General features: G+C 43.8%; 1 protein-coding gene across 1 annotated transcript in view; it reads left to right on the forward strand.

The window, feature by feature from the left end:
- NALF1 (NALCN channel auxiliary factor 1) overlaps window positions 1–24344 on the forward strand; it is a gene marked incomplete at both ends in the record, with an annotated part of 605530 nt that overhangs the window by 552395 nt on the left and 28791 nt on the right. The window contains one exon of the mRNA XM_080799679.1: window positions 18269–18440. Coding sequence (XP_080655805.1) covers window positions 18269–18440 — 172 coding nt within the window. The remainder of the gene's footprint in view (window positions 1–18268; window positions 18441–24344) is intronic.

Below are 24344 nucleotides of genomic sequence, written 5' to 3' on the forward strand. Positions count from 1 at the left end.
GGATTTTTTTTATGTGGAGCTCTTTCATGTTAAGGAAATTCTAGTCTAAGGCAACTTGCAATATGCACAATTCTTCACAACAGAGGGGGAAAAACACAGATCATACGAACCATGAAGAGAGACACCATCTGGAAGACTTTACTCTCTAATGAATTTTACCAACGTAACATTTAAAATCATTAATATTGTAGAAGACATTTGAGATAACACGGACAAAAATATGCAAATAAGTGAGGAGATATGATGCTTTTTGTATAAAGATTTGTAGGCCCTTTGCATGTAGATGGTCTTATCCCTTCTTTACCCTTCCCTGGGCAAACATTTGTATCAAAACTGCATTTACCAGTTTTCCATTCCAAATACATGTTACTGTGCTTCCATTTGATAATTTGCAAACCCATGAATCCAGGAGAGCCCACAGCCGTCACTGGTTTGTCGGCAACTTAGGGCACCCACAGGATCCTTGTTCTCTACCACCCAGCCTGGCTGACTGGCTGGATTTCCCTTTTACCTTCTCTTGTCTGGTTCTTTCTCGGGTTTTCTTTCATTTTGCCACATCTTGTCTTCTTTGCATTCCTCACAATACCTACTAGACAGGCAATAAATATTTATTGTCTTGAAATTTGTAATTTTCCTACTTAATTCTACCATTCCTTACATACTGAAGGGGGGGAAAAACCCAAAGAGAAGACACGCGCTATGGAAGTAAATACAGTAATGCCAATACAGGCGCACAGAAGAATCTTCCAGACTTTTCCACCCCAACAGGGAACCAAAGATAAAGTTGCTGATTTATTCTGTGCAAGTCCACATGCATAGATATAAAAATGCTTTTGAAATTCAAGGGCATAGAGAGATGAAGGAGAGACAATTTTGTGAGGATAGTTTTTCTTCATGTACAAAATCTAGAGTCTCTGGTTTATTAGATTGAACCATATACGAACGTGCCATTTTTGCAGAGCAAGATACGTGAATATCAGGAATTTCTCATGGCTTGACCTACTAAGATTAGCATGCGCATGAAATAGTCATCTTAATTCAGAAGTGTTTCTGTCCTGGAAGACAGACGTTGACATCTCCGTGTCAAGTTAACTGCACGAGCCAGCAGCAACTCACACACATTATGTCACAATAACTCGGATTGGCTTTCTTCTCAAGGGCAAAAGCACAGGAGAGAAGTCTTCTCTACCATGTGGCAAGTCTCCCATCACGGAATGGAACGGGGCTTCTCTGCATTTCCTTTTCCTTGCATACACTTGAGGTTTAGTTTGAAATCCAAGGCGAGAATAACAGTTTTGCTGAGACAGCAATGAGAACGTAACTGAACCTGGAAAAGCCCTACCTGGCAAATGAGCTTTCTTGAGCCCTGGGAGACTTTAATTAATGTTAATGGAGAAACCTCCTTCAAAACCCAATTAAGCACTTAAATGTGTTCTTAATGATCTCTGCTCCCTGAGTCAGGGTGTGGAGAGGGGAATTGATTTAACACCAGAAATAAAAATATAAATGTTCGTGGGTCCTCCGTACTGCTTTTTCTGTGGAAGCTTTGCTTTCTCTTGGTAAACAGGCTTTCCTCCAGATTTCTCACGTACCCTGAATCTCCTGTCGACCCCTCGTCCCGCTCTCTTGAACTATGCCGTGCGAAGGTTAGCATCTGAGCCAAAGGCATTCTTCGATGCATAATAACAGTTATATAAAGCACTTTTAAAATACAAACAGATTTTGAGTACCTAATTATGCTGCAGGTGTTGCCTGTCCCCCAGCATGAGAAATGATCCTCATACTCTCTTTCTCATAGGGCTGACTTAATGAAAACTCTCTGTCCTCAGAGAGAGAATGTCTTTCTCCAGCAGTCTGTCGTCCCCATCATCATAATTGGTATTGATGTTAGATGAGCGTGTATTTCCCGTGATGTATCTCCACATTAAATTTTTTTGAAGTGACATCCAAAATGAATTTGCTCACCTAGGTTTGCTGTTACTCCAAATAGTTGAGTACCTGTGTCTGGCTTATATTTTATCTAACATATTCTGACTCTCAAATTCTTTGATGCTGGAAGCCAAAGGCAAGACAATATTAGGAAATACTATTCACATGACATAGCTTCTATGAAGCTGGTGGCCTGGAACCATAGAAGGTAATCAATTTTTAGAAGAGAATCTTAATAATTAATATGGAGAGTTTTTCAGGGAGGCAAGCAGAAACATCATCAACCAAGAGTCTCCAAAATCCTTCAACTTGCATATTACCCTTTTATTACTCTCCATATGTATGTTGTTCCAAGTAACAAAATAAATGACTCGAAAGGACCGGATTCTTTTTGGCGTATGTTGAGATGAACTTGACGACAGACTGTGTTGGATGGTTCCTGTCATTATTTTGTCTCTCCAGCAGAGGAATATGTGTAACTTCTTGGCTTCTTTTCCATGTGGTGGTGCAGTGGTCTTTTCTTGCCTGCTTTCCCTTATTTTCCTGCTTTCCTGTAACTGAAGTCTTTCTTCCTTTCTACCCCTTTGAGATGCAGGATCTTCTGATTATACAAGAGATGTTTGATGATTTGATTTCCCTGAATTAGACTGTCAAACTGGCAACAAGGAAATCATTTCGATAGAATTATAGCAGCTATGTTCATAATTCTATGCTGCCTCGTTACCTTTATAATGTGTTTTTCAAACAGGCTACGATAGATTGGAGCCGCCATTAGCCTTCTTTGAGATTCACCTTCATGGACATCTCTGTTTATCTAAATTAACCCAAAATCCAAATTGATCAATAATGGTCCCATTCCTCTTACCAATGTATCTGGTGTATGCTTCTCATGTGATAGCTACTTAGTAAATGTTGGCAGGAGGAGAAAGCCAATTTTAAAAAAAGGCAGCTCATTATTCTACCAGCGTGTGTTACACATAGACAGCTCGCATTTTGAAATATGGGTCTTTCTTTGCCAACACATACCATTGGCAAAGTCTTATTAGATTTGACTTTCCTTACATATATATGATTATTTTATCCTTCCTAAAGTCCTGTGAGGTTGGGATTGCTCATGGAAGCTCAAGGGAATAAGCTGAGTGCAAATAAATACACTTCTTTAACATACACCAAGTAATAAATGCCAGGGCTCACGGCTTCCCGTGGCTCTTCGTCCTGTGAAGGAGTCTATTCTTCCATCACGTACTCTTCTCCGTTAGACGGTCAACCTCATCTTGTAAAACTGGCATATATGGGGGAGTGTGGGGTTGTTTTAACCATACCTACTCTCTCGTTTATCAAGACATGAAAATCACCATCTTGCATTATGTAATGGAGATGTTTCAGAAAAGCAGCTCGTTATGATTTTAACTTAGGATAATTACCAAGAATAGTTGATTGGAAGGTCTGAATTCATTCATAATCACCGTTTTGATGTTTCAAAGCCCTCTACAGATATGGTGTTTTCCAAACACTTTCCTTATGACTTTTACAAATCGTGTGTCTTGAGCATCTTTAGGAGCTTGCAATAATCAAGGCCGTTCGATAAATCTTCATGGATGAGCAAGGCTCAGTGCCAGACACGGGGGCCTCTCTACAGGTGTCAGAGAAAGTGTTGTCCTAATGACAAGTCCGGGAGATGGAAAACTGCCTTAACATTATCATTGCTGAAGGAGAAATTAAGGCAACCACACAGCAGGTCTTAGAGGATTCACAGCCAGTGAGAACCGCAGGATTTAAAGGCATCTGTAGTGGTCGTCTGAGGGGTGACTAAGGGTGGCCATGCTTATTGTCTACAAAAAATCCTGGGGAGATCTGCACACACAAATAAAGGTCTATGTGGAACTACACAATGTCTGTTTTGCAAGATGGAAAGTATTTGGAAAGGGGTTAGGACTTTGACTGAAATAGGAAGAGAGCTGTTGCAGATGGATGGTGCCCTGCCTCAAGGAAATTTCCACGCAGCTCTGACGATGTATTGAGGTACTCAGTCTATACTTCTATTTTGCCAAAAAAGAAATCTCCTGAAATGATAGAACACACAACTGTCTACCTACGGCATACATAGTGACAAATGAACCACATGCTGGTGAACAGAAAATATCTCGTCATCACGGACACCAGTGGCTGGGTGCATGGGGTCTGAAAATAGTCTGGGTTCTAAATTCTGGCTTAGCTTGGTCACCTCAGTCTGGGCTGCATTTTTCATACCCACAAGGAAAGGAGGTAGATGTTGTTATTTACCTCTGAGGTTTGCTGTGAGGATCGAACAAGATACACATGGATTATTTCTCCCAACAGTCTCTGGCACAGAGGGAGCACTGTCCGGTGCTTTGCTTGGCTAGACCTGTCAACTTCATTCTGCTCTCTCAGACTGATTGTGGTTATGAAAAGTCGTGAAACATATGTTAACATTTTAATTTTTTAAAGATTTACTTATATACTTGAGAGAGCGAGAGAGAGAGAGAGAGAGAGAGAGAGAAAACACAGAGAGAGAAGAAGACTCAGACTCCACGCCGAGCCAGGAGCCCTATGCGGGGCTTGATCCCAGGACCCTGAGATCATGACCTGAGCTGAAGGCAGATGCTTAACCCACTGAGCCACCCAGGTGCCCTGGATGTTGACGTTTTTAAGACTGTAGGTCTAAGAAATGCAAGCATCAGGATCCCATATTTCATTACTCCCTCACTTTATTCCCCAGCAAACGAGAACCCTCTCCGAGTGGCTTCTCACTCGGGGACAACGTGAAAGAAACAAGCTACCGGATAATTCCACTAGAAAAGAAGCACTTTCCATCTAAATGTTGACACATTCTAATAAATATGTTATTAACATTATTTTGCTCTTAGAATAGAAAACGGAAAAGATATTTTCTAGCTGAATCTGGTTTTAAATCATGGAGACAACTGTACATTTTAAAGGTTTGATTGATTGATTGATTGATTTGACAGAAAGAGACAGCAAGAGAGAGAAAACAAGCAGGGGGAGTGGGAGAGGGAGAAGCAGGCTTCCCACTGAGCAGGGAACCCGAGGTGGGGCTCAATCCCAGGACCCTGGGACTATGACCTGAGCCAAAGATAGACACCTAATGACTGAGCCACCGAGGTGCCCCAAGAACTGTGGATTTTAGCAAATAAAATCAAACTCTCTCTCTGTATATATATATATATTTTTTTTTTCTTAATGAGAACATTTATGTTTTAGCTGCACAATACCTCCCACATACCGAACTCTTCATTATTTATTTTTATTTTTTTTTGTCGAACTACAGTGGATACACAATGTTATGTGAGTTTCAGGTGTACAATGTAGTGATACGTATACCTTATGCTGCTTTCCCAGGTCCACCCACCATCTGTCACCTCCCAGGGCTGCTACAGTGCCATCGACCACATTCTCTAGGCCACACCTTTCAGACATCGCAGGACTGAAATGAGCCTTTTGCCAGGATTTTCTGATTTCTTCACTCGATGATACACATCTTCCCCAGAGTCTTCCCTCCAGTCTGTTCTCTGGATGCTCGGTGACGTCAGTGGTGGCGTGGGTCTACACCGCAGGCACTCACTGCAGTAAATCTTTTTCCTTCCAGCTCACTGACCCTCAACAGAACAACCTCGATGAAGGGTACTAAATTCTGTAAAGACTCTTGGGAGTCACAGCTCTACCCCAGGGGGGGAAGAAAATGGAGGAGGGCTCATGGATGTGGGTTTTCTTGTTTGGTCGGTTTTTGTTTTGACTCTAAGGAACAGCTCAGCTCTCGTTATAGGCAAGTGGTGCTTTCCCCCTTGATGTGGTAATGCAATTTGGCCAAATGTAAAGAAAAAGTGTGTGTGTGTGTGTGTGTGTGTGTGTGTGTGTGTGTGTGTAGTGAAAGTATGAGGAGATAATCGTATTTTGATTTCATTTTTTTAGTACCTCGAAGTAATGAAGCTGAATGACAAGTTAACTTTGTTACTGGGGTTTCCGAATAGGTATTTTAAAATGTATTCCTGGGGCTCCTGGGAAGAAAAGATGGGTGGCTCCATCCATGCGTGCGGTATCCAACTCTTGGTGCCAGCTCAGGTCTCGATCTCAGGGTTGTGAGTTCAAGCTCCCCGTTGAGGGCTGGGGGGAAGTGTTCCATTTACACACGTGACTGTCTTCTCCCCACTCCTGCCCCTGCTGTTGGCGGCACTTACATTTTAAGTGGCCTCTCAAGTCTTCCCATTTTCCTCTTTCCAGGTCTGAGTTTTATTTTATCTCCATGTGGTTTTGCCGTTCTTGTTTTCCACTGAGAATTACGAAGAAAATCAATGTATTAGTCACGGATTCTCTCCCATCGTGATAAACTAACGTCTTATTTGGTTTTTATCTATGTGCTGTATTCTTTTACTTTTTTCAGGTGTCTTGTCTTAGTTTTAATGATGGCCCAGCTTTCTATTTGGCAGCTCTTCTTTGGTTTTTAAAGCAAACAATTAGGATTTGTGTATTAAAAATCACATTTTAAAAAGTAGTTTTTGGTTTTAAGCCACAAAGCTATCACTGCTATTGATTTAAAATGATCTTTTAGGGGTACCTGGAGGGCTCAGTCAAATAAGCGTCTGATTTCGGGTCAGGTCATGATTCCGGGGTCCTGGGATCGAGTCCCGCGTCAGTCTCCCTGCTCAGTGGGGAACCTGCTTCTCTCTCTCCTGCTCCACCTGCTTGTGCTCTCTCTCTGTCAAACAAATAAATTAAATCTTAAAAAAATAAATAATAAAATCAACTTTAAGCCTTATTATATGAAATTGAATAAAACCAACTTATTAAAAGATGAATAGTTATTTTAGGGATTACGGCAGTCAGCTCAGCAGAGCACTATGAAGAAGCCAACTATGAGTTCGAAGCTGGAAGGCCTTGTCAGGGACACAAACCCCATGAGCCATTTACCAATCAGTCTTGCCTTGAGCCAGTATACCTGATACTCAAAAATGGAAACATCATTTGTACGGGCTGTGATTTATGCTTTATTGATACCTTTGAACATGCGTTCTCAACACAGAAGAGTCTTCAAATTTAATATCCGGATGTTCTGATGTGAGTCTACATAACGATATGAAAAAGTACTTTCTTAATTTAATTTAGGCATTTTCTGGTACAGTTACGGACTTGCTATCAGGCTTTCCTCTGAGTGAGAAACTAGGTGCTGCTGTCTTCATTCCAAACAATAGATAATAATCAAGCCTGCTCTGAGGCTGCCCCTTCCACTGTTACAAGCAATTTGATTATTACAGTAAATCCCATTAATTACAGTTTCCAGTAATAGTGAATATCGTGTTGCCTGAAACAAGGCACTGTTCTGTTACAAGCATATTTCTGAGATGGTGCTAAGCACCGGGTGAAAGGAGACAGACGAGGGAAGAGTGGCCAGCCTGCCTACCAAGTACTGTGCCAAGTCTAGTTCTGCAGAAGTGGGGACAAGACCTCTTCTCGTCCTAGGGTCTTATGCTCCTAAGCACATATTTGCAGGGTGAGTGGAAAGGGTCCATTACCTTATATTCATATTCTTAACTCAATGGATAGCATAGTTTATTTTTCTCCAAGACATACACAACATACTTGGAGAACAGAAAATGCACTATATTTTACTAACCTACAGGATAAGACCATGAAAATATGGGACACAAGAACACCCAGTTAATAATTCTCTTAGGAAATGCTTTAGGGAGGAATGAGAAAGTCTTACCTTTCAACCTGACTGCTTGCCTTAATTTGAATTATGAAGCCGTTGTGCCTGAGTGAACTTATCTCTATGTTACCTTAAGCACCTTAACTTTACCATTCGAAGACATGTGATTTTTTAGACAACTACAAGATCTAAAACGTTAACAGAATACATCTTGCTTAATCTCCGTGTTTATTGAGGACCTGGATGAACAGAAAAATTCAGGAAGAAAAATGTTTCCCACTTCCGCTGTGCCCCCCAAATTGTTGAAACAGTTGAGAGTGCAAAAAAAAAGGAGTTATTAACAATGTAGTTTGATTAGACTCAACAAATTATTTAATTTTCACAGGATACCTGCCAATAAATGTAGTATTAGCAGTTGCAGATTCAAGTCTTAACAGCTCAGTCCGCTAAGTAGTAACAATCAGAAATAGCTTTTTACCACTCCTAGTGCTAACTAAACTCAGCATCATGATGGTTTATCCAAAATTGTATAATTTTGGCCAGATTCTACTGCTTAGTCTCAGAAGAGTACATCAGGGGAAATGGATATCATTCAGTAACTAGACTGGTCATAGAAATCATTAAGGGTTGGTCCAGAAAACAAATTCTACTAGATAGAGCAGGAAGGATCCACTTCATTGGCCTACACCATGTGGTCTCACCTTCAACTTATTCATGCACCAACTCATTCATCATTCAGGAAATAATAATCAAGTCCCGCCTAGGCCAGACCCCCCACTGGTGGATTTTTCATTGATGATTAAGGACAGACCAGATTCTTGCCCTTGATTTTATCTTTTGTCTAGTCAGTTAGATAAAATCCATTAAGATATGCTTGCACAATCCAAGCAAATGCTCAGTTTAAATGTCTGGCCAACATAATTTCACAATTGGCATGACTTTTCTCAGTACTTAAAAAGCTTATAACTGCTGTTTTAAGTAATTCAGGCTTCTCATAAGTGGTCTGTACACACCCAGGTCATTCATTGGATGATCCATTGGCATGTGACCGGAAAAAGAGTAAAATTCTATTCTATTAAGATCTAGCCTATTCTTTGCAATCATTTGTGTTTTGTGTCTGTTTCATAATGCACATATTATACAATGGTTCATGTGTATACTTTATTAATCAATATTTATGGAAGGGAAATATGCTAAAATTTTTAAGCACATGAATAATACAAATTTTCAGCAAGTACTGTTTAAAATATATACAATTTAATGTCACTTCTGTATAATGTAATAGTTGAATAAATGTTTATGGGAAAAATAACCAGGGTGAGGTGGGGGGCCTAGATTTAGGACGAGGGCTAGAAAAATAAGCTTCCCGATTGGTGATAGCCATTAGTTCCAGTGAGAGGCTTTTTTTTTTTTTTCTCCAGAAATAATTCTGGTTCCTTCCTCATTAACAATAGTATTACTTGTGTCACCAAGGCTAGAGTTTGAAGCTGTCAGTAAGACCACAAATGCGATCCTTTGCAATATTTAAAATCTTTCACTACTGAGTAAACTGCAGAGAAGTTGCTAAAATATCTTATTGAAATACTCAGTAGATTACAAAGCATAGAAAAAGTTTGACTCTCCAAAGCTTACCCCCAGAGGAGGGGTTCCCCCCAGCGCAGGAACAACTCACAGGAGCTCCTAGAGGTTGACACTTATCAACACCTGGTGTGGGTGGTGTACAGTAAAACACATTTGGTGGTGGGAGGTAGCAGGGGAAGATGACCCCAGTTCTCAGCCAGGCTCTGTTCTCTTTTGCTGTGAGACTTTGGCCAAGTTGCTGGTCTTCACACTTGTAGAGCTGGAATAATCACACTCCTCTCACGTAGCTAATGCTTGGAAGACACAGAGCAGGGTAACTGATCCTAGTAACTATTTAATTATCTGCTTCCACCCGCCATGTCCCTCCTGCCCTTTGTCCTGCGTCCTTCCTTCCTGTATCCCAAGCACGCCGGCATCTACGCCCTCTCTTAGACGAGCCATGTCACTCCTTCTCATGGACTGTCCCCTTCTCCAGTCCAGAAACCTCCTCCCCTTCCGGCATCAGGGACTTCTGCTTTCTCCAAACGCAAGAGCCCTGATCAGAACGCGCCCCCTAGCTTGTCTTGCTTGTCTCCTTTTGTCTGATGATACTATTTTTGATGCCAGGAAAAATGTCTTATAATGAAATTTTAACCTGCCCTCCACCCCTGCTCTCAGGAGTATTTACATAATGTCCGGCTCACAGCCTGGTCTCAGTAAATAATTTTGGATTAACAGAGAGATGGAATGATACCTTTGAAGCCGCAGTTAGCTTCTTCTGTTTCATGATAACAAGCTCTAAGTTTGTATCCTAATTGGAGTTTTTAAGTGTTCACTCTGTGACAACTTTTTTAAGATTTTTATTTCCTTATTTGAGAGAGACACAGCGCATGAACAGGGGAGAGGGGCAGAGGGAGAGAGAGAAGCAGACGCCCCGCTGAGCAGGCAGCCTAAGGCCAATCAAGACCCCAGCGGAAGGCAGATGCTTCACCGACTGAGCCACCCAGGCACACGTCCCTCTGCGACTTCTTAAAGCAATAAATTCTAAGAGGATCACGGGCACTTTTCTGACAGTCAATACAGACCAGTTTTAAATAAGTAGCCTATGCGAAGGGCCATGTGACATGTCGCTGTCCTCCCAAGGCACCGGTCTGCTCCTCGTCTGCAAGGACAGCTGTCGTCTCTCCCCGCCCCCACCCCTCCCGCCCGCAGACACGCGAAGACACAGCAGGAAACCGTGCGAGGCTCCATGTTGGCTCTAGTGGTACATCGACTCCGATGACAAAGTCTGAAATGCTCACCTCTTTGGGAGACGTGAGGTCTGCGAAGATGAAGAAATGAATACATCTGAACTTGTTAGTGACTCTGCCAATTACTTTTTATAGTTCTACTGAATGTTTCGGTATTTCCCAAATATATTTTAGATTCTGGAATTCAACACTCACTTGTGCAATAACCTGCAAGCGTTCCACGTACTCTCACCTGAGTCCGGCAGATTAAGGGCACTTTGACACAGTAACACATTCATCTCCTTCTTTCCTTGGTAAATAATCCCTTCACATGCCTAGGGCTGGTTGTAGATTTCTTATCTACAGACTCACGTCACTTCTCCTTCTTCCAAACGCTGATTCCCTGCCTTTTCAGCCCGTTTCAACATTCTAAACTTGCTCAAGGCATGGAACCCGAAACTGAATTTAGACTGCTTTCTTAGAGCCGTGAATTCTGATAGGGTCACTGGTACTTTGATGGCATTTCCTATAAGCCAGGTTTAAGCGCACGCTGTGTTTAGAGGACCATGTGACCCGCAATACCGCCGCCCTCCCACGTCTGACTGGCTGATGGTCTACAAAAGGAACCTCACCCACTCCTATACCCACAGCTACGTCCACACGTGGCTGAGACTTGAAAGTAGTCTCCATGAACGAAATTCTTTCCTTTCCAAAGTCCATAGCAGAGCTCCTGACGTCTTTGTCACTAATACAAAAATCTGGTGACTGCGGCGCCTTGAAAAAGATCTTTCTTGACACTGTAAGACACGGCTGTTCACTGTAAGCTTAATTCACCTACCACTATCATCTTCGTATTTCTTTCTGAGCGTGTGTTGGAACAGTTTGGGAAAGGTATGAATTAGTGTAATCTATCTGCCAAAACTGTTTAGCCAAAATCTCAGCCAAAGCAGCATGTCCATTTTTTTTTAAGATTTTATTTATTTATCTGAGAGGAGAGAGAGAGTGTGTGAGAGACAGAGCGCAAGGTGGGTGGGGGGAGGGAAGGAGAAGCAGGCTCCCCTGCAAGGAGCTTAACTCAGGACTCAGTCCCTGGACCTTGGGATCATGACCTGAGCCAAAGGCAGATGTTTAATGGACTGAGTCACCCAGGAGCCCCAGCACGTCCATTTTTAAAAACAAGTACAGAATAAACTTACCCTCCAAAGCCCTGCAGACCTTCCCACCTCTGCCTCCTCTCTGCATGGGAACCCTGTCTGTTTGCCTCCCAACCCCCACTGTGCCGCAGGACCTAAACCACGCCAGCTATTTGGAAAGAGAGGTTCGGCCCATGAAGTAGGCTTTAAAAGCCTTATTTCTTAAGGATTTATTTGGCCTCCAATAGAAGAGTTAGCTGATCACATCAAAGACATCCATAGGATTCACTCTCTTGGAAGCTCATTAAAATCCTGGTTTGAGCCCCTATTTGCACAGGACCTCAGACCCAGGAGGATTGGCTCATACTACCCAAATCACAAGACAGAGCTGTGCAGACCTGAGGCCTGTGAGCTGATTCTCCAATGAGCGTTCTGCAGAAGGCACACCCAGGGCACTGGGGCACAAAATCACACAAGGGCTCCTGGCAGGGAAGGCAGACCAGGGAGGAGCTCCGCATTCAACGCAAGCCCATGGGGGCAGTCCGTTTCCGATCTTAAGAGACCCTCACCGACCTATAGACGGGGCCACACAGGATGGGAGGAACCAGCCTGTTTAATGTGGAGAGCAGCACGGAGGGGGAGTCCATGCCTGAAGTCACAAAGTGAGGTCCGTGGCTGTGTCCGTGTGGCAATCTAGGGGGGAGACCGATGGGGACACCATGGTGGTGGTGACAGGAACCGGGAGGCATGAGCAGGTATTAGAGATACTTAGGAGGTGGATTTGGAGCTTAAACAGTGGTGGGAGGGAGCAGAAGGGGGTGTCAGGTGTGACTCCCGGATTTCACACTCTTGCCTCTTCCTGGAGGGAAGTTGCCAAATTCCATTGTGGACCCTCAGCGATTCAGAGGATGAATAACTAAAACCAAGACATGTCGGAGACCATTTCAAGAGAGACCAAACACTTGAGAGAGAAGGTCAGTGAGAAAAGAAGGTGCTGTGGAAACCAAGATTTTAGCTTCTGTTTTATAGATGACCACTGCTTCATCATGGGAGTGGATGATTCCCCCGCAAGAATGTGTGGAGCAGAGTTTGGAACAGAAGCCTCAGGGATCCCAACATTTTGGGGAGCAGCCGAGGAATCAAAGGTGACAACAGAGCCACGGTGCAGATGGGGAGGCCTGGCGGGGAGGGGCTAGCTGGAGTCCCACAGGCATGGCCGGACGGAGCTCGGTCAACAGAGTTCAAGGCTGTCAGGAGGTCAAATAAGAGAATAATCGAAGTCAGCAGCTGGGTCTATCATCAGAGCGGCCAGCTTGTTCAGAAAGAACAGCGTCTGTGGAGTGACTCCGGGCTGACGCCAAATAAGGGAAAAAACACGAGATAAGGGAGCTGGGGCAAAGCCAGGCAGGTAGGCATGAGGAGGAGAGGGGAAGGAGAAGCCGAGTTGGCTTTGTATCCCTGGGATAGCTCTGGAGATACAGGGACACATTCTCCGCTCAAATTCTCTGCCTGTTTCCTCTTTGCATGGGGTTTCCTCTTTGGGTCTCTAGTTACAGAAGTTCCATGAAAATGCTCTGCTTTTTGTCATCTGTAGCATCTCACGTGTGTCCACAGACCTCGATAACAGCATCCCGGCGGGCAGACTGGCCCGGGACGTCCCCGCCTCGAACCGGCCCCTTCTCCTGTGCCCATCGAGCCCGGGGCTCCGGTGCAGCAGAGAGCACGGTTTGGGTGGCCTTGGAAATGTAGGACAGCGCCCGGAAGCCAGAGGATTTCTGACGTTCAGGGGACCAGACCAAGTGTCGGAACAGCACCCCGAAGTGGGTCCTCGACAGACACTGGAAGACATTTGCATCTTATTTAGGAAACGGAGCCAAGCTATCGCCCTGGAGGACAAAGTGTCCTGACACTGGAGGGTCAAGAAGCTCGGAGCTCGGTGCACTGCCCGCCTTAATATACGCCGCTGAAGCCTGAGCTCATCGGTAGGCGGGGGTTTGTTTTCCTGTTTCCCTCGTAGAATACGTGAGCGTTGCTGGATTCTGGGTGCAGTGTGCTTTAACGAGACATGGACACGAATAAAGAAGAAAGCAGACAGTCAGACACAGGAGTGTGGACACCTGTCTTGACTTCCGCCGCCATCCACAAGTGCAACAGCACACCGCGTGCATCGAGGTGCACGAGCCCGAGGTGCACGAGCCCGGGGCGCGGGGCACAGCAGACGATCACGCCCATAACCAACTCTTCCACACTCACACACTCAAAGCTCGGGCCACGATTGCCTCAGAACGGACAGGAAAGCACCTGACAAAACAGATCGACGCACCTTATAAATGTAGGAAGGCTGCTAATGATTGCGGATATAGGAGAGCAACCTTTTAATAGGAAGATGACAGCCACTTTCGTTTCTGGACGTTTTCCTTAATGATAAAAAACAACCCTGGTTATTGTTTTCAGCAAGCTAACATATATTTGCAACGTAAACCTGCTGACTCTGAAACAGACACGGATCTGGGGGAGGAAGACGGGCATATTGAACAGGAATGAGAATCTCCACTTCTATTGGAGACATTAATCTTACGTGTTTTTGAAAGGCTCTCCACAGGATTAGCCACATCCAAATGGAACGTCCAGGGCCAAGAGAAGTAATGCGAACCGGACATGGTTTGTGCTACGGCCATTTATAACGGCCGTCCTGTTAACCGTGATTATTCAGGGCCCCGTGCATAACGTCTAGTGAACAAAATGGTGACTATTTTAGGCTCATCCTTCTACCCATGTAAACCAGTCCTTTGCAGAGGCCAATAGCTTACCATCGCTTCCCATAATTGGGAACCAGACAAAGAACCCCCCACCACCCGGTCTACTTCTTGAGATTTTCAGATGTTCTCCTTTAGGCCGTATTTATCACCTCCTCTGTTGCTCCTGTGTTCCCTGTTAGCTGCATGATGGGCATGATGGGCAGCTGCCAAGCTCCTTCTGTGTAGTTTCTGTATAGTCACTAGTCGTTTGCAAGGGATGCGGAGCGGAGTGCGTGCGGGTGAAGAGATCGTTTGAGCGTCCTTCGTGAGTATGATTATCTGGCAAACATTGCTCTCCAGACATAAAAGGGTCCCCTTGCCCTCGAGCGGGCATGTGGGTGGGTGTAGTTCAGCCAGGAACTTGTCTCCTTACCCCATCGCCTCGTCTGAGGCCAGCGTGAAACTCCAAACGTACTTAAACCGTTGCTTTATGTTGACACTTTGACAGATGTTTTCCACTTTGGGGGACGGTGGTGGGCTTGTGAAATCCCTAAAATAACGTTTAGTGGATAGAAGCCTTCCATTATAGGAAGCCCATGTTGTTTCATTCCCAAATTATTGCTCAGCATCATAGGATCATTTATACCATTGAGGACACCTAGGAAAGCAATTACCTAATCTTCTCTCTAGAGGAGAAAGCGAGGCCATCATAAGAAAAGACTCCTGACCTCCCTCACCCTACAGACCTTTTATGAGGAGAAGAAGACAACGGTATTTACTTTCCGTCCCGTGCTTTGGCTTGAAAATCCTTTCGTACTTTAACAGAAATTGATCATCTGGTTTCTTTAGCTTTGTGCCAATGAAAACCATCCAACTTTCTCAAATTCCCTTCCTCAAAACATCCTGGAAGGGCATGGAACAGTTCCTCAGAGCCATTCACTTCTCTCACCATCCTACCAAGAAGCCTCCTCACAGTACATTGGCGAGAGCTCACGGAACTCAGTCCCTCCCAAGACGGCCCGTTTTATTCCTGTGCATTACCTCGGGCAAGAACGCTTTTCAGGCAAGAACACCACAGACCTGTCTGCCTTCCCTTTCACACTCAAAAACTGTAGCCTCTGATTTCACACTCAAAAATTCTTGGCCTCGGCACATGGCAGCGATCCCCTCAAGGTAAAAAATAAAGACCTCCCCTTTCTTTTTCTGCCTGGAGCTTTCCCTGATGGCTTTCTGACAGATCGCATCCCAGCACTCAAATTTTAGAAGATGTTTAAGGCTCCGATGAGGAAACTTCCATTGCATTTTGAAAGTCTCAGAGTTCATTGAAACCTGGCCTGACAGGTGGTTATAGTCCCATGGGAGATCCAGAGTCCTGAGCACTTCTGTCCATAGCTACTAGCTGATATTTATAAAAAAACACTTTCGCTACTTACTAGACCTTAATGCGAAAAAGTCTGCAAAGGAAATACAGTGGCAGTAGCATTTAAGGAACTGTTTTAAGGGGGAAAAATGGATCCATTCCAGTTGGGTGATGCGAAGAGAATGTGTGTATTTACCTGCAGACTCCAGTATGCAATACCCCATCCCCGTTGTCTATGAGAGCAGGCAAAGTTGTGCCCAAGATGGGGTCTACCGGGGCCAGGACGGGACTTGCTCTTCAGAAACCACTTGATTTTGAAAAATGGTGCAAAACCAAAGTAGGAGGCAGAACGGAGAGCACATTCTGGCCCATAAAAATACCTGCAACTTTCTGGAATTACACTGGGGCATTCCCTAAGAGCAAAGAGGGAACTCTACATCTTACAACCGATAATGGAGGTTTAGTGTTAGCGGTATGTACATAGTCCACTTCCCCTAGTGCCGAGAAAAGGAAATTAGAACCAGGAATCACAAGATAGAGACTGCCATGCCTAGGTCAGGGCTTGGTTCATACCATAGATGTCCTCTGTCAGATGATACATTGTGTCCAAAATGTCCGATGGCATTTTGAGATAATGCAACTGCCGCAAGCATGGTTGGAAAACCATTCACTCTTCTTTCTTTCGAAACTCATCCTCCCAGCCTCTTTCTGACAGCAGGTGGCACTTCCCCACTTGCCACCTCTGTCCCTGTGGCCTACATCCACACACCTGAACGTGTTGTTTCCACCCTGAATTTAAGAAATCGGGGGTTCCCTCAGCTATTGCGGTATTGTTTTTCTAATGTATGCTTTTATGTGAAGACCTGTTAAAAAGACCTATGGGATTATAAATTATTTGTATGTTTTCCTCTCACATTTTAAGGAATTATAAACCCTTATAAATAAAGTACTGATGGGGGTGTCTGGTGGCTCAGTTGCTTGGGCATCCGACTCTCGATCGTGGCTCAGGTCTTGATCTCAGGGTCGTGAGTTCAGCCACCACCACCCCCCGTTGAGAGCGTGCAGCCCACTTAAATTAAATAAATATATAATAGATAAATAAATAAGTGATGACAGCAAATACATTACTCAGCGGTCTAGACTTACATCTGAATTTCACATGTATCCCATTTTACTGCCATGGAGGCCCTTTGATCAAAGAATAGTTTCACTTTGATCAAACTGATGCGAAGTTATGAATAAAATTTGAGCACCAAACAGACATCGGCCAGGCACTCACCGTTTGGTGCTGATGTCAGATCGATTCCGCCAACTCCTTGTGATTTTACAAGTTCTTAAAAAAACATTTTCAGATTAAACATAGCGTAATTTTGAAGACGTGGGATCTGGAGTCCGATAGAAAGGGGGTTTGAATTCTGGATTTTTAATTTACTTCCGTTACTAATTATCATTTGTATGCAAAGCATGACCTACAGTTACCTCCTAGGTGTGTCCTGAGAATTTACCTGGGGGAAGAGCCCGAACCGTGCTTAGGACAAAGTTGACAAACACTAGGTACTGTTCTTCCTCTTGTTGGCAAGGGTTCCTGAGCTCTTAGCGGACATTTAACTGTAAACCATCGCGTTTCTAGGTAGGACAGAGTTGACGAAATCTTCCCTGAATATCATTAAGCCCAGAAACAGGCGAACAACAGCCCTTGGTGCCTAGGATCTGGGGACTACCCAAATCACAGTGACCTGAACTGTAGATGGATGCTTTCCTCTTTGTTTTCTTCGGATTCAGGTGCAGTTTGTTCCCTTATAATAGAAAACGATCTTTTCTTCGATTTTTTTTTTTCCTAAACAGCTCTCAAAAACAGAGATAAATGGAGTCATAATTGTTCCACCCTTTGTCAGATTAACTAAACATTAACACGCATTCACGTGCATCGGGCAGTATCCCTAAGGTCCGGGTTGGGGTTTTGATGAGGTTTCCTTCCCACCCTCCGAAACACACCAACGCATGTTAGTTCTGACCGAGTTTGGGTGCTTCCGGGCTTTGGGGCGATGAGGTTTTCAGGGCACTCCTGAGTCATCAATGTAATGCTCCTGGCTCTGGGCGCTGGAGCCCAAGCCCTTGCTGGCGGGGCCGGTCTGCACCACCCGCTGGCTCTGGTGGCAGGGGACTCAGCGCCATCTAGTGTCCACTGGCAGCATAGCTAGACCGACTTCCTGCTCAGAACCGACTCTCCTTGCACCTTGCACACTGCACTCGATGACCGCAAGGGACCACACATTTGATTATGGTGTTTTGTTTTGTTTTGTTTTGTTTTTTACTTTCTGTATCAGTGGGTGTTGAAACTCCAGGTTCTGATGAACTCTGTTGTTTTTTGAAGGAGCTACGTCAACTCAAATGCCGTGTCCCCTTTCCCATTCCCTCAAGGCTCCTTTCAACCACGTTCTGCTCTGTTGCAGACTTCTGTTGCTCTGTTGTCACCACTTGCAGCCGGCTTTGTGTAAAAGAGCTTTCCGGAAAGGAGAGGTTCCTTAGGATCCACTTGGCACTATAGCATGCTTCTCCTAGTACAGCATGTCCTGTGTTAGAGACAGAACTCTTGTCATCCCTCCCGATTTTTGATTCTTCTCTTTTTTCAGATTGTCTACAAAGCCTGGCTGTGTTCCCAGTACTTTGAAGTCGCTCAGTTTAACTGCAGAAAGACAATTCCTTGCAAGCAATACTGTTTGGAGGTTCAGACGAGGTGTCCGTTTATTTTACCCGACAACGATGAAGTCATCTACGGGGGACTCTCCAGCTTCATCTGTACAGGTACAGTGGGTGGTGGGGTCTGGCCCACAGCCTCTCCCGCTGCTCTGCTTTCCTGGGGGACGCTGGTTGGCTTTGTTGTTTCCTTCTACGGATCGATGTAACCTTGAAGATACGCCTGGTAGTTTTCCATGCTTTCCTCAGAACTTGGTGTGGAGAGATCACGTTATCTACAGAGTGCCCGTGACCCACAACATTAGCTTTGTAAAAGGATGATTCTGGGGAAAAATGTTAGCAATCATGAGGGATGTTTGAATCTGACTTACAGTAGTCGGATGCTGTGTACATCGTGGCATTACATAAGAACAGAGGACGTGACAAGGCCAGTTAAATTATGCTGCTTCTTCACATGGGGCTGTCTTTCTGAGAAGTTTTGTGTTACTTCACCTTAAATAAGTGTCAAGAGCATAAAGAACCGTCTACGTAAGTTATTTGTTTATGTGTGTATGTGTGTGTTAGAGATGCACAACAAAGGTTAGATACAATTTTATCTTATAGTCCCCATAACAATGTTCGCTTCTTCCAGCAAATGACTCAGACGGGGCCAAACACCAGTATCAGCGTTTAATTTCTGGATATTCACAAGCATTACATAATTTAGACATAGAATAAAATGTAAAGAATAAGAGTAATTTTTTAAAGATTTTATATATTTATTTGACACAGAGAGAGAGAGATCACAAGTAGGCAGAGAGAGGCAGGCAGGGGAGGGGGAAACAGGCTTCCTGCTGAGCAGAGAGCCCGAAGTGGGACTTGATCCCAGGACCCTGAGATCATGACCCGAGCCGAAGGTAATTTTTTTTTTTTTTTTACACTAAATGGTGAGTAGACAAGTGAGAACAAGACCCTTTGCCATGGTGACGTGATAATCAGAGTCGTTGCTCTACACTATCCCAGTACAAAAAGTGCTGGGTGGTCCTTCCCACTAGATGGCTTCAGTTGCGGCAGGGCTAATTTTCAGGTTTTAAGGATAAAATGCTTCCGTACGTATCGAGAAACATGAAAGACTCCTTCATGCATTAAACTTTGTGAAACCCCCTGAAATGGTGCCATATTGAGATGTTCAACATGAGGGTATCAAATTAGTTCTAGATCCCGTATTCATACACCTCTCCACCAGCCATACTGTTCTAAGTCTACATGATAAGACTTAGAGTCAAGAGACAGTTAACCACATTTCTCCCTTAAGAATCTGCCTTAAGAACTGACTCTTTCCTGTGCTGCACAGTCTTGTGGGAAGAAGATCTAAATGAAGTCTAAAGACATGGGCTTTTGTCCTATTTGCATTAAATTCTTTCTCTCTGAGCCATCAGACAGCTTGTCATTAGTAAATTAGTAACAGCAAACACCCCCCAGGTGTGTTTGCTATGCAGATTATGGATAAGAGAAAAGCATGAGATGGCAAGGGCCATTGTACATAAGAAAGTGATTTGTAGAATGTAAATGAATTTACCAACCATTTTTTGTTATTCATTGAGACCACCTTCCAGCTCCTCTCTGATGGGAAGACATGGCAAGAGCGAGAGAGAGAAGAGGGAGAGAGACAGAAAATGAAAGGGGAAAGAGGAAGGAAAGGAAGAAGGAGAGAGGGAAGGACATAAATTAGTATCACCTCCTTTAAATTTAGGCTGAAATTCATCAGACACAGGCTGTTAATTTCCTTGACATTCACAAAAATCTTTCCATAAATGGTCATTAAGACAAGGTCCTCTCCTCGACATCATGGTCCAGCAGGTGTCTATGATTTTGACCTCAGAGAAACTTGTGGCATTTCACGTAAAGGTTTTATGTTTGTTCATTGACAGGTAACTAGATTTTTTTCCTAGAGAAAGTCAGGAGCTTTCACCAGGTTCTCAAAGTAGACAACAACCTCAAAACCTCAAATGAAGGACTAGATTGTTGAGGTTTTGAGGTTGTTGTCTACTTTGTTTGAATATTCATTCTTCTTCCTTGTACACTTTCAAAGTCATCAGAAAGCTAAAGATGGGTTATAATCTCTTTCTGCAAAACATGGGCAGAAGGTCCACCATATATATATGTACATATATATATATTTTTTTAATTGAGGTATCGTTGACACACAATGTTACATTGGTTTCAGGTGTACAACGCAGTGATTCAACAAGTTTATACATTAGGCTTGCTCACCACAAGAGTAGCTTCCACCCATCATCACGTAACACTATTATAATGTCATCGACTCTATTCTTGTGCCTCGTCCCTGTGACTTACTCATTTCGTAACTGGAGGTCTGTACTTCCCACTCTCCTTCACCCATTTTGTTCATCCCCCCACACCCATCCCCTCTGGCAGTTTATTCTCTGTATTTATGGGTCAGTTTTTGCTTTTGTTTGTTCATCTGGTTGGTTGGTTGGTTGGTTTTTTAGATCCCAAATGTAAGTGAAATCATATGGTATTTGTCTTCTCCTTCGTGATCTTAACTGTCTTTGAGTTTTGGAAATTCAGCTTTTTCACAGCCATGGCTTCATCATTATAGGAAACAGACAGGAAAAGGGAGTTGTTTCACTGGGCCCAGAGGAAATGCCATGGAGCCGAGAAGATTTTGGGGAGAATCCCATCACTCAGTCCCCAGAACCTACCTCTTCATTCACCACTCTCCGTTGGGCTCTCCTTCCCTTCACTACTCGGGTTCTCAAAAAATGTGCAGAATAAATTCTGAAGGCATTTTACTGATGCTCTACAAAATTTTTTTTGACCAGGCCTTCTTAAAGAATTCTTCTCTCTCTTGGTAACTAGCAACCACAATGTCTCCCTCAGATGTCCTTTGAATTTTGCTGCTGGACCTGGATGAGAGAGATGTTTCTATTGATGTCAGTCTCTTGCTGGCTTGTCACTACTGACGATGGCTCCAAACATGACCCCCCAAGAATAGCATCCTTCTGGGAAGAAGTTAACCCAGAGCACAACTCCCGGGGACCACAGGTCAAACCTAGGGACCCAAGGCGTTTGTCACACTTCTAGAAGACCTAGGTAGACTTTTATGGGTATATCATCTATTCTCGAACATTGTCACACCGTTTTTGGTGGTTCATCTCTTACAGATAGACATGAAGATCCAAACAAGTCACCTTTTTGTGACTTGTGACTTTTGTGGTGGAGTGCATATGAATCATGCCAGGTCCTTTATGCATTTTGAATGAAATATCCTCGGTACTCAGGCAGAATTAGACTAAATATAGTAGAGAAATAGAATTTTTTTTTTCTTTTTAGTTTCTCACCTGGCTGCAGATAACCTAAGGCCCCCTGGGATGGCAACTCTGCTATCCTGTAGCAACTCTGCATGTTCTCAAGTGGTCATATACCCGTAGGACGTCTTCCTTATTGATATAGAGCTAAACGCAGTTCTAGGAAAAGAAATTAACCAATAGGTTGGTCTTAATCTTGCCTTCAGTAAGTCCACCTTTTTGTTTTAATTTTTTCCTATTCTACATAGTGAAAAATATATAATCATTTATCATCAAGAGTTGAAAGAATAGACGAACTGCCCTTAAAATTCCACTTATTTAAATATGAAGGTTTCCCACTATTGGAAGAACATCCGACTCACAGATTCCAGAAGAATAGATCTGCCCTCTAGAATCAACCTCAAAAAAGAATTCAATAAGCACTTTCCTACAGATGGCTCGTTGCCAGATGCTGTCCGAGGGAGTCTCAATTTTGTTCAAGGTTCCTCTCCATGGTAACAAACCAGTAGTGTGTGATGCCTTTTCCATAGAATCCTCTGCATCCAGTCTTTTAGGGATGTAGGATTATAGGACATTCGGTTCTTCCTCTCATAGAGGCTTTTTTACCTATAGACTGACACTCAGGATTCCTGTCATCTGCCCCAAAAGGGCATCTCAGCCCTTGGGTTCAGCTTTGGTGACAGTTATGAGATTCAGTGTTTAGCACATCATTGTTTGTGATGTTTACACTACTTACCCATCTCCTATATTTGAATTCAAAAGATTTTTTGTCTTGATCACCTGCTACTTCATATGTCTGTGATCCTTAGTAAGCCCGTCACTTATGAAAAAAACTTAAATATCTGAGAATGCCTATCTACCACTGCTCATTGTCTTTGAAGATTTTGCAGAAGGTCATGGCCAAATGTTCAAACCACAAACGTAGATGACAAGAAGAGTACCTCTGTATATGTTAAATTTTGATTCTGTTTTAGGAGATAAAGGAAAGACACTTTGTCTGAGCTTGCTCTTGGTTTTTTTTTTTTTTTCTTTTTCTTTTAAAGAATAGAACAGACACGTTACTGAAGGAGTATTTGAAAAATTAATTGGGGAGAAATTCTGACGCGCTGTCAGGGTGAAAGCTGTCTTTTAATGTTAGGCATTATTGAGCTCAAACTTTCCAAGGTGGGTTCTGTTCTCGAGCTCATTTCACATAATACACAGCTATTTTAGAAACTCCGTTTCTTCATCTTCACAGTGCAGGGGTGGAGTCGTTCGTGGATTCTGGATGTCAACCCCTCACCGTGGTAATTATGCGGGTTTCCCCCTGCACCCTCCCTCGCCTTCTTCTAGAATTCCCGGGAGAAGTCCCTGAGTGCTCACCCGTAGCAGTGAACCAACACGGGGGAAACAGAAGTAGCAGAGGATCTCAGGCTGTGGGTGCTATGGTAACAAACATTATGAAAATTACCATTTGATGGATAGATGAAATTGAGTCGACAGGATTTGCAGCTGTATTTTTCGTAAATTATTGGAAGAAAGAAAGTAAAGTTGGTCTGCTGGGGGTTCCTGACAATGGAGATAAAACATATTTTGAGAAATCTCTGTAAATTCTGCATTTCGTTTTTTGGGGGCTGTGACAAGAATCAGGTTATGTTTCTGTCCCCGGGGGAGCGCCGTGGGCCGCTGTTGCTGGTGACGGTGACAGGGCTGAGTAGAGGCGATGGGGGGCGCGCGCCCCCTGGTGGCACGACTGCGCTGCTGCAGCCGGCGGGGGTCGCCTGCAGGTGAGAGGAGGAGGGAGTCCTGAGAAAAAGGGGGGGGGGGATCCTTTGATGTACATATTGTTGAGATTAGAGAGGAATTTTTTTAACGTCTTATGTCTCATAATTCACGTGAGAGCATTCCCAACTGGGAGACATTATTTCCAAAATCCAGTTCTGACACGACTGGGAGCTGCTAAGTTTGTTTTTTTAAAATAACATAAAAGATTTTCTCGTTAAAAAAGAGTATGTTAGTGGAAAAACCAGCTGCCCGTAGGTTTTAATCTGTACACCGACGCTATCTTCAATTTCTGGATTCTCTTCAGTGTGTGAATATGTTTTACTCTTTCCTAGAATGTGGTGGAGGCTGAGAACACAGTGACCAAATGACACTTTTGTTCCAGGGCCACTTATAGCCACAGACCTTCTTAATCAATATATAAAAAAATAAGGTCAAAAGAGAAATTTGAGGGGAGATGGCATGACTAGAGTAAAATAAGGAAATACGAAACTGGGTTATAAAAAAAAAAAAAAGTAGAATGTAGTAACTTTGTGTGCTGGGGACGTCTTCTTCCATTAAAACCTGGTACTTTTTGAGGTTTATTCAAATTCACGTATTCCGATCCGAGTTCAGGTCTTCATCCCCAGGGCTATCTTCCCCGATGCCCCTCCGACACATTCCCAACTGCTCAGGCTTGCCTCCAACAAGGGGATAATGCTGGAAACAGGCCCTGAATCGCAGTCAGGATGTCTAGATTCTGCCCGTAACTGTGAACTTGGGGAAGTCACAGCCTCCAGAAGGTTTCCATGTCTTCATCTCTCTGAGAGGCTAACAGAACCCGGAGTCTAATGGGGCCCATCTCTGGTCTAGACGGTCCTCCCGGAAAGCGCCGTCACTCCAGAGCAGAAGGAAGACCACACGGTCCTTCGTGTCGGGGCCGAAAGACACCTGCCCCCTG

This window comes from Martes martes (assembly GCF_963455335.1).
Source record: "Martes martes genome assembly, chromosome: 3".
Lineage (NCBI taxonomy): Eukaryota > Metazoa > Chordata > Mammalia > Carnivora > Mustelidae > Martes > Martes martes.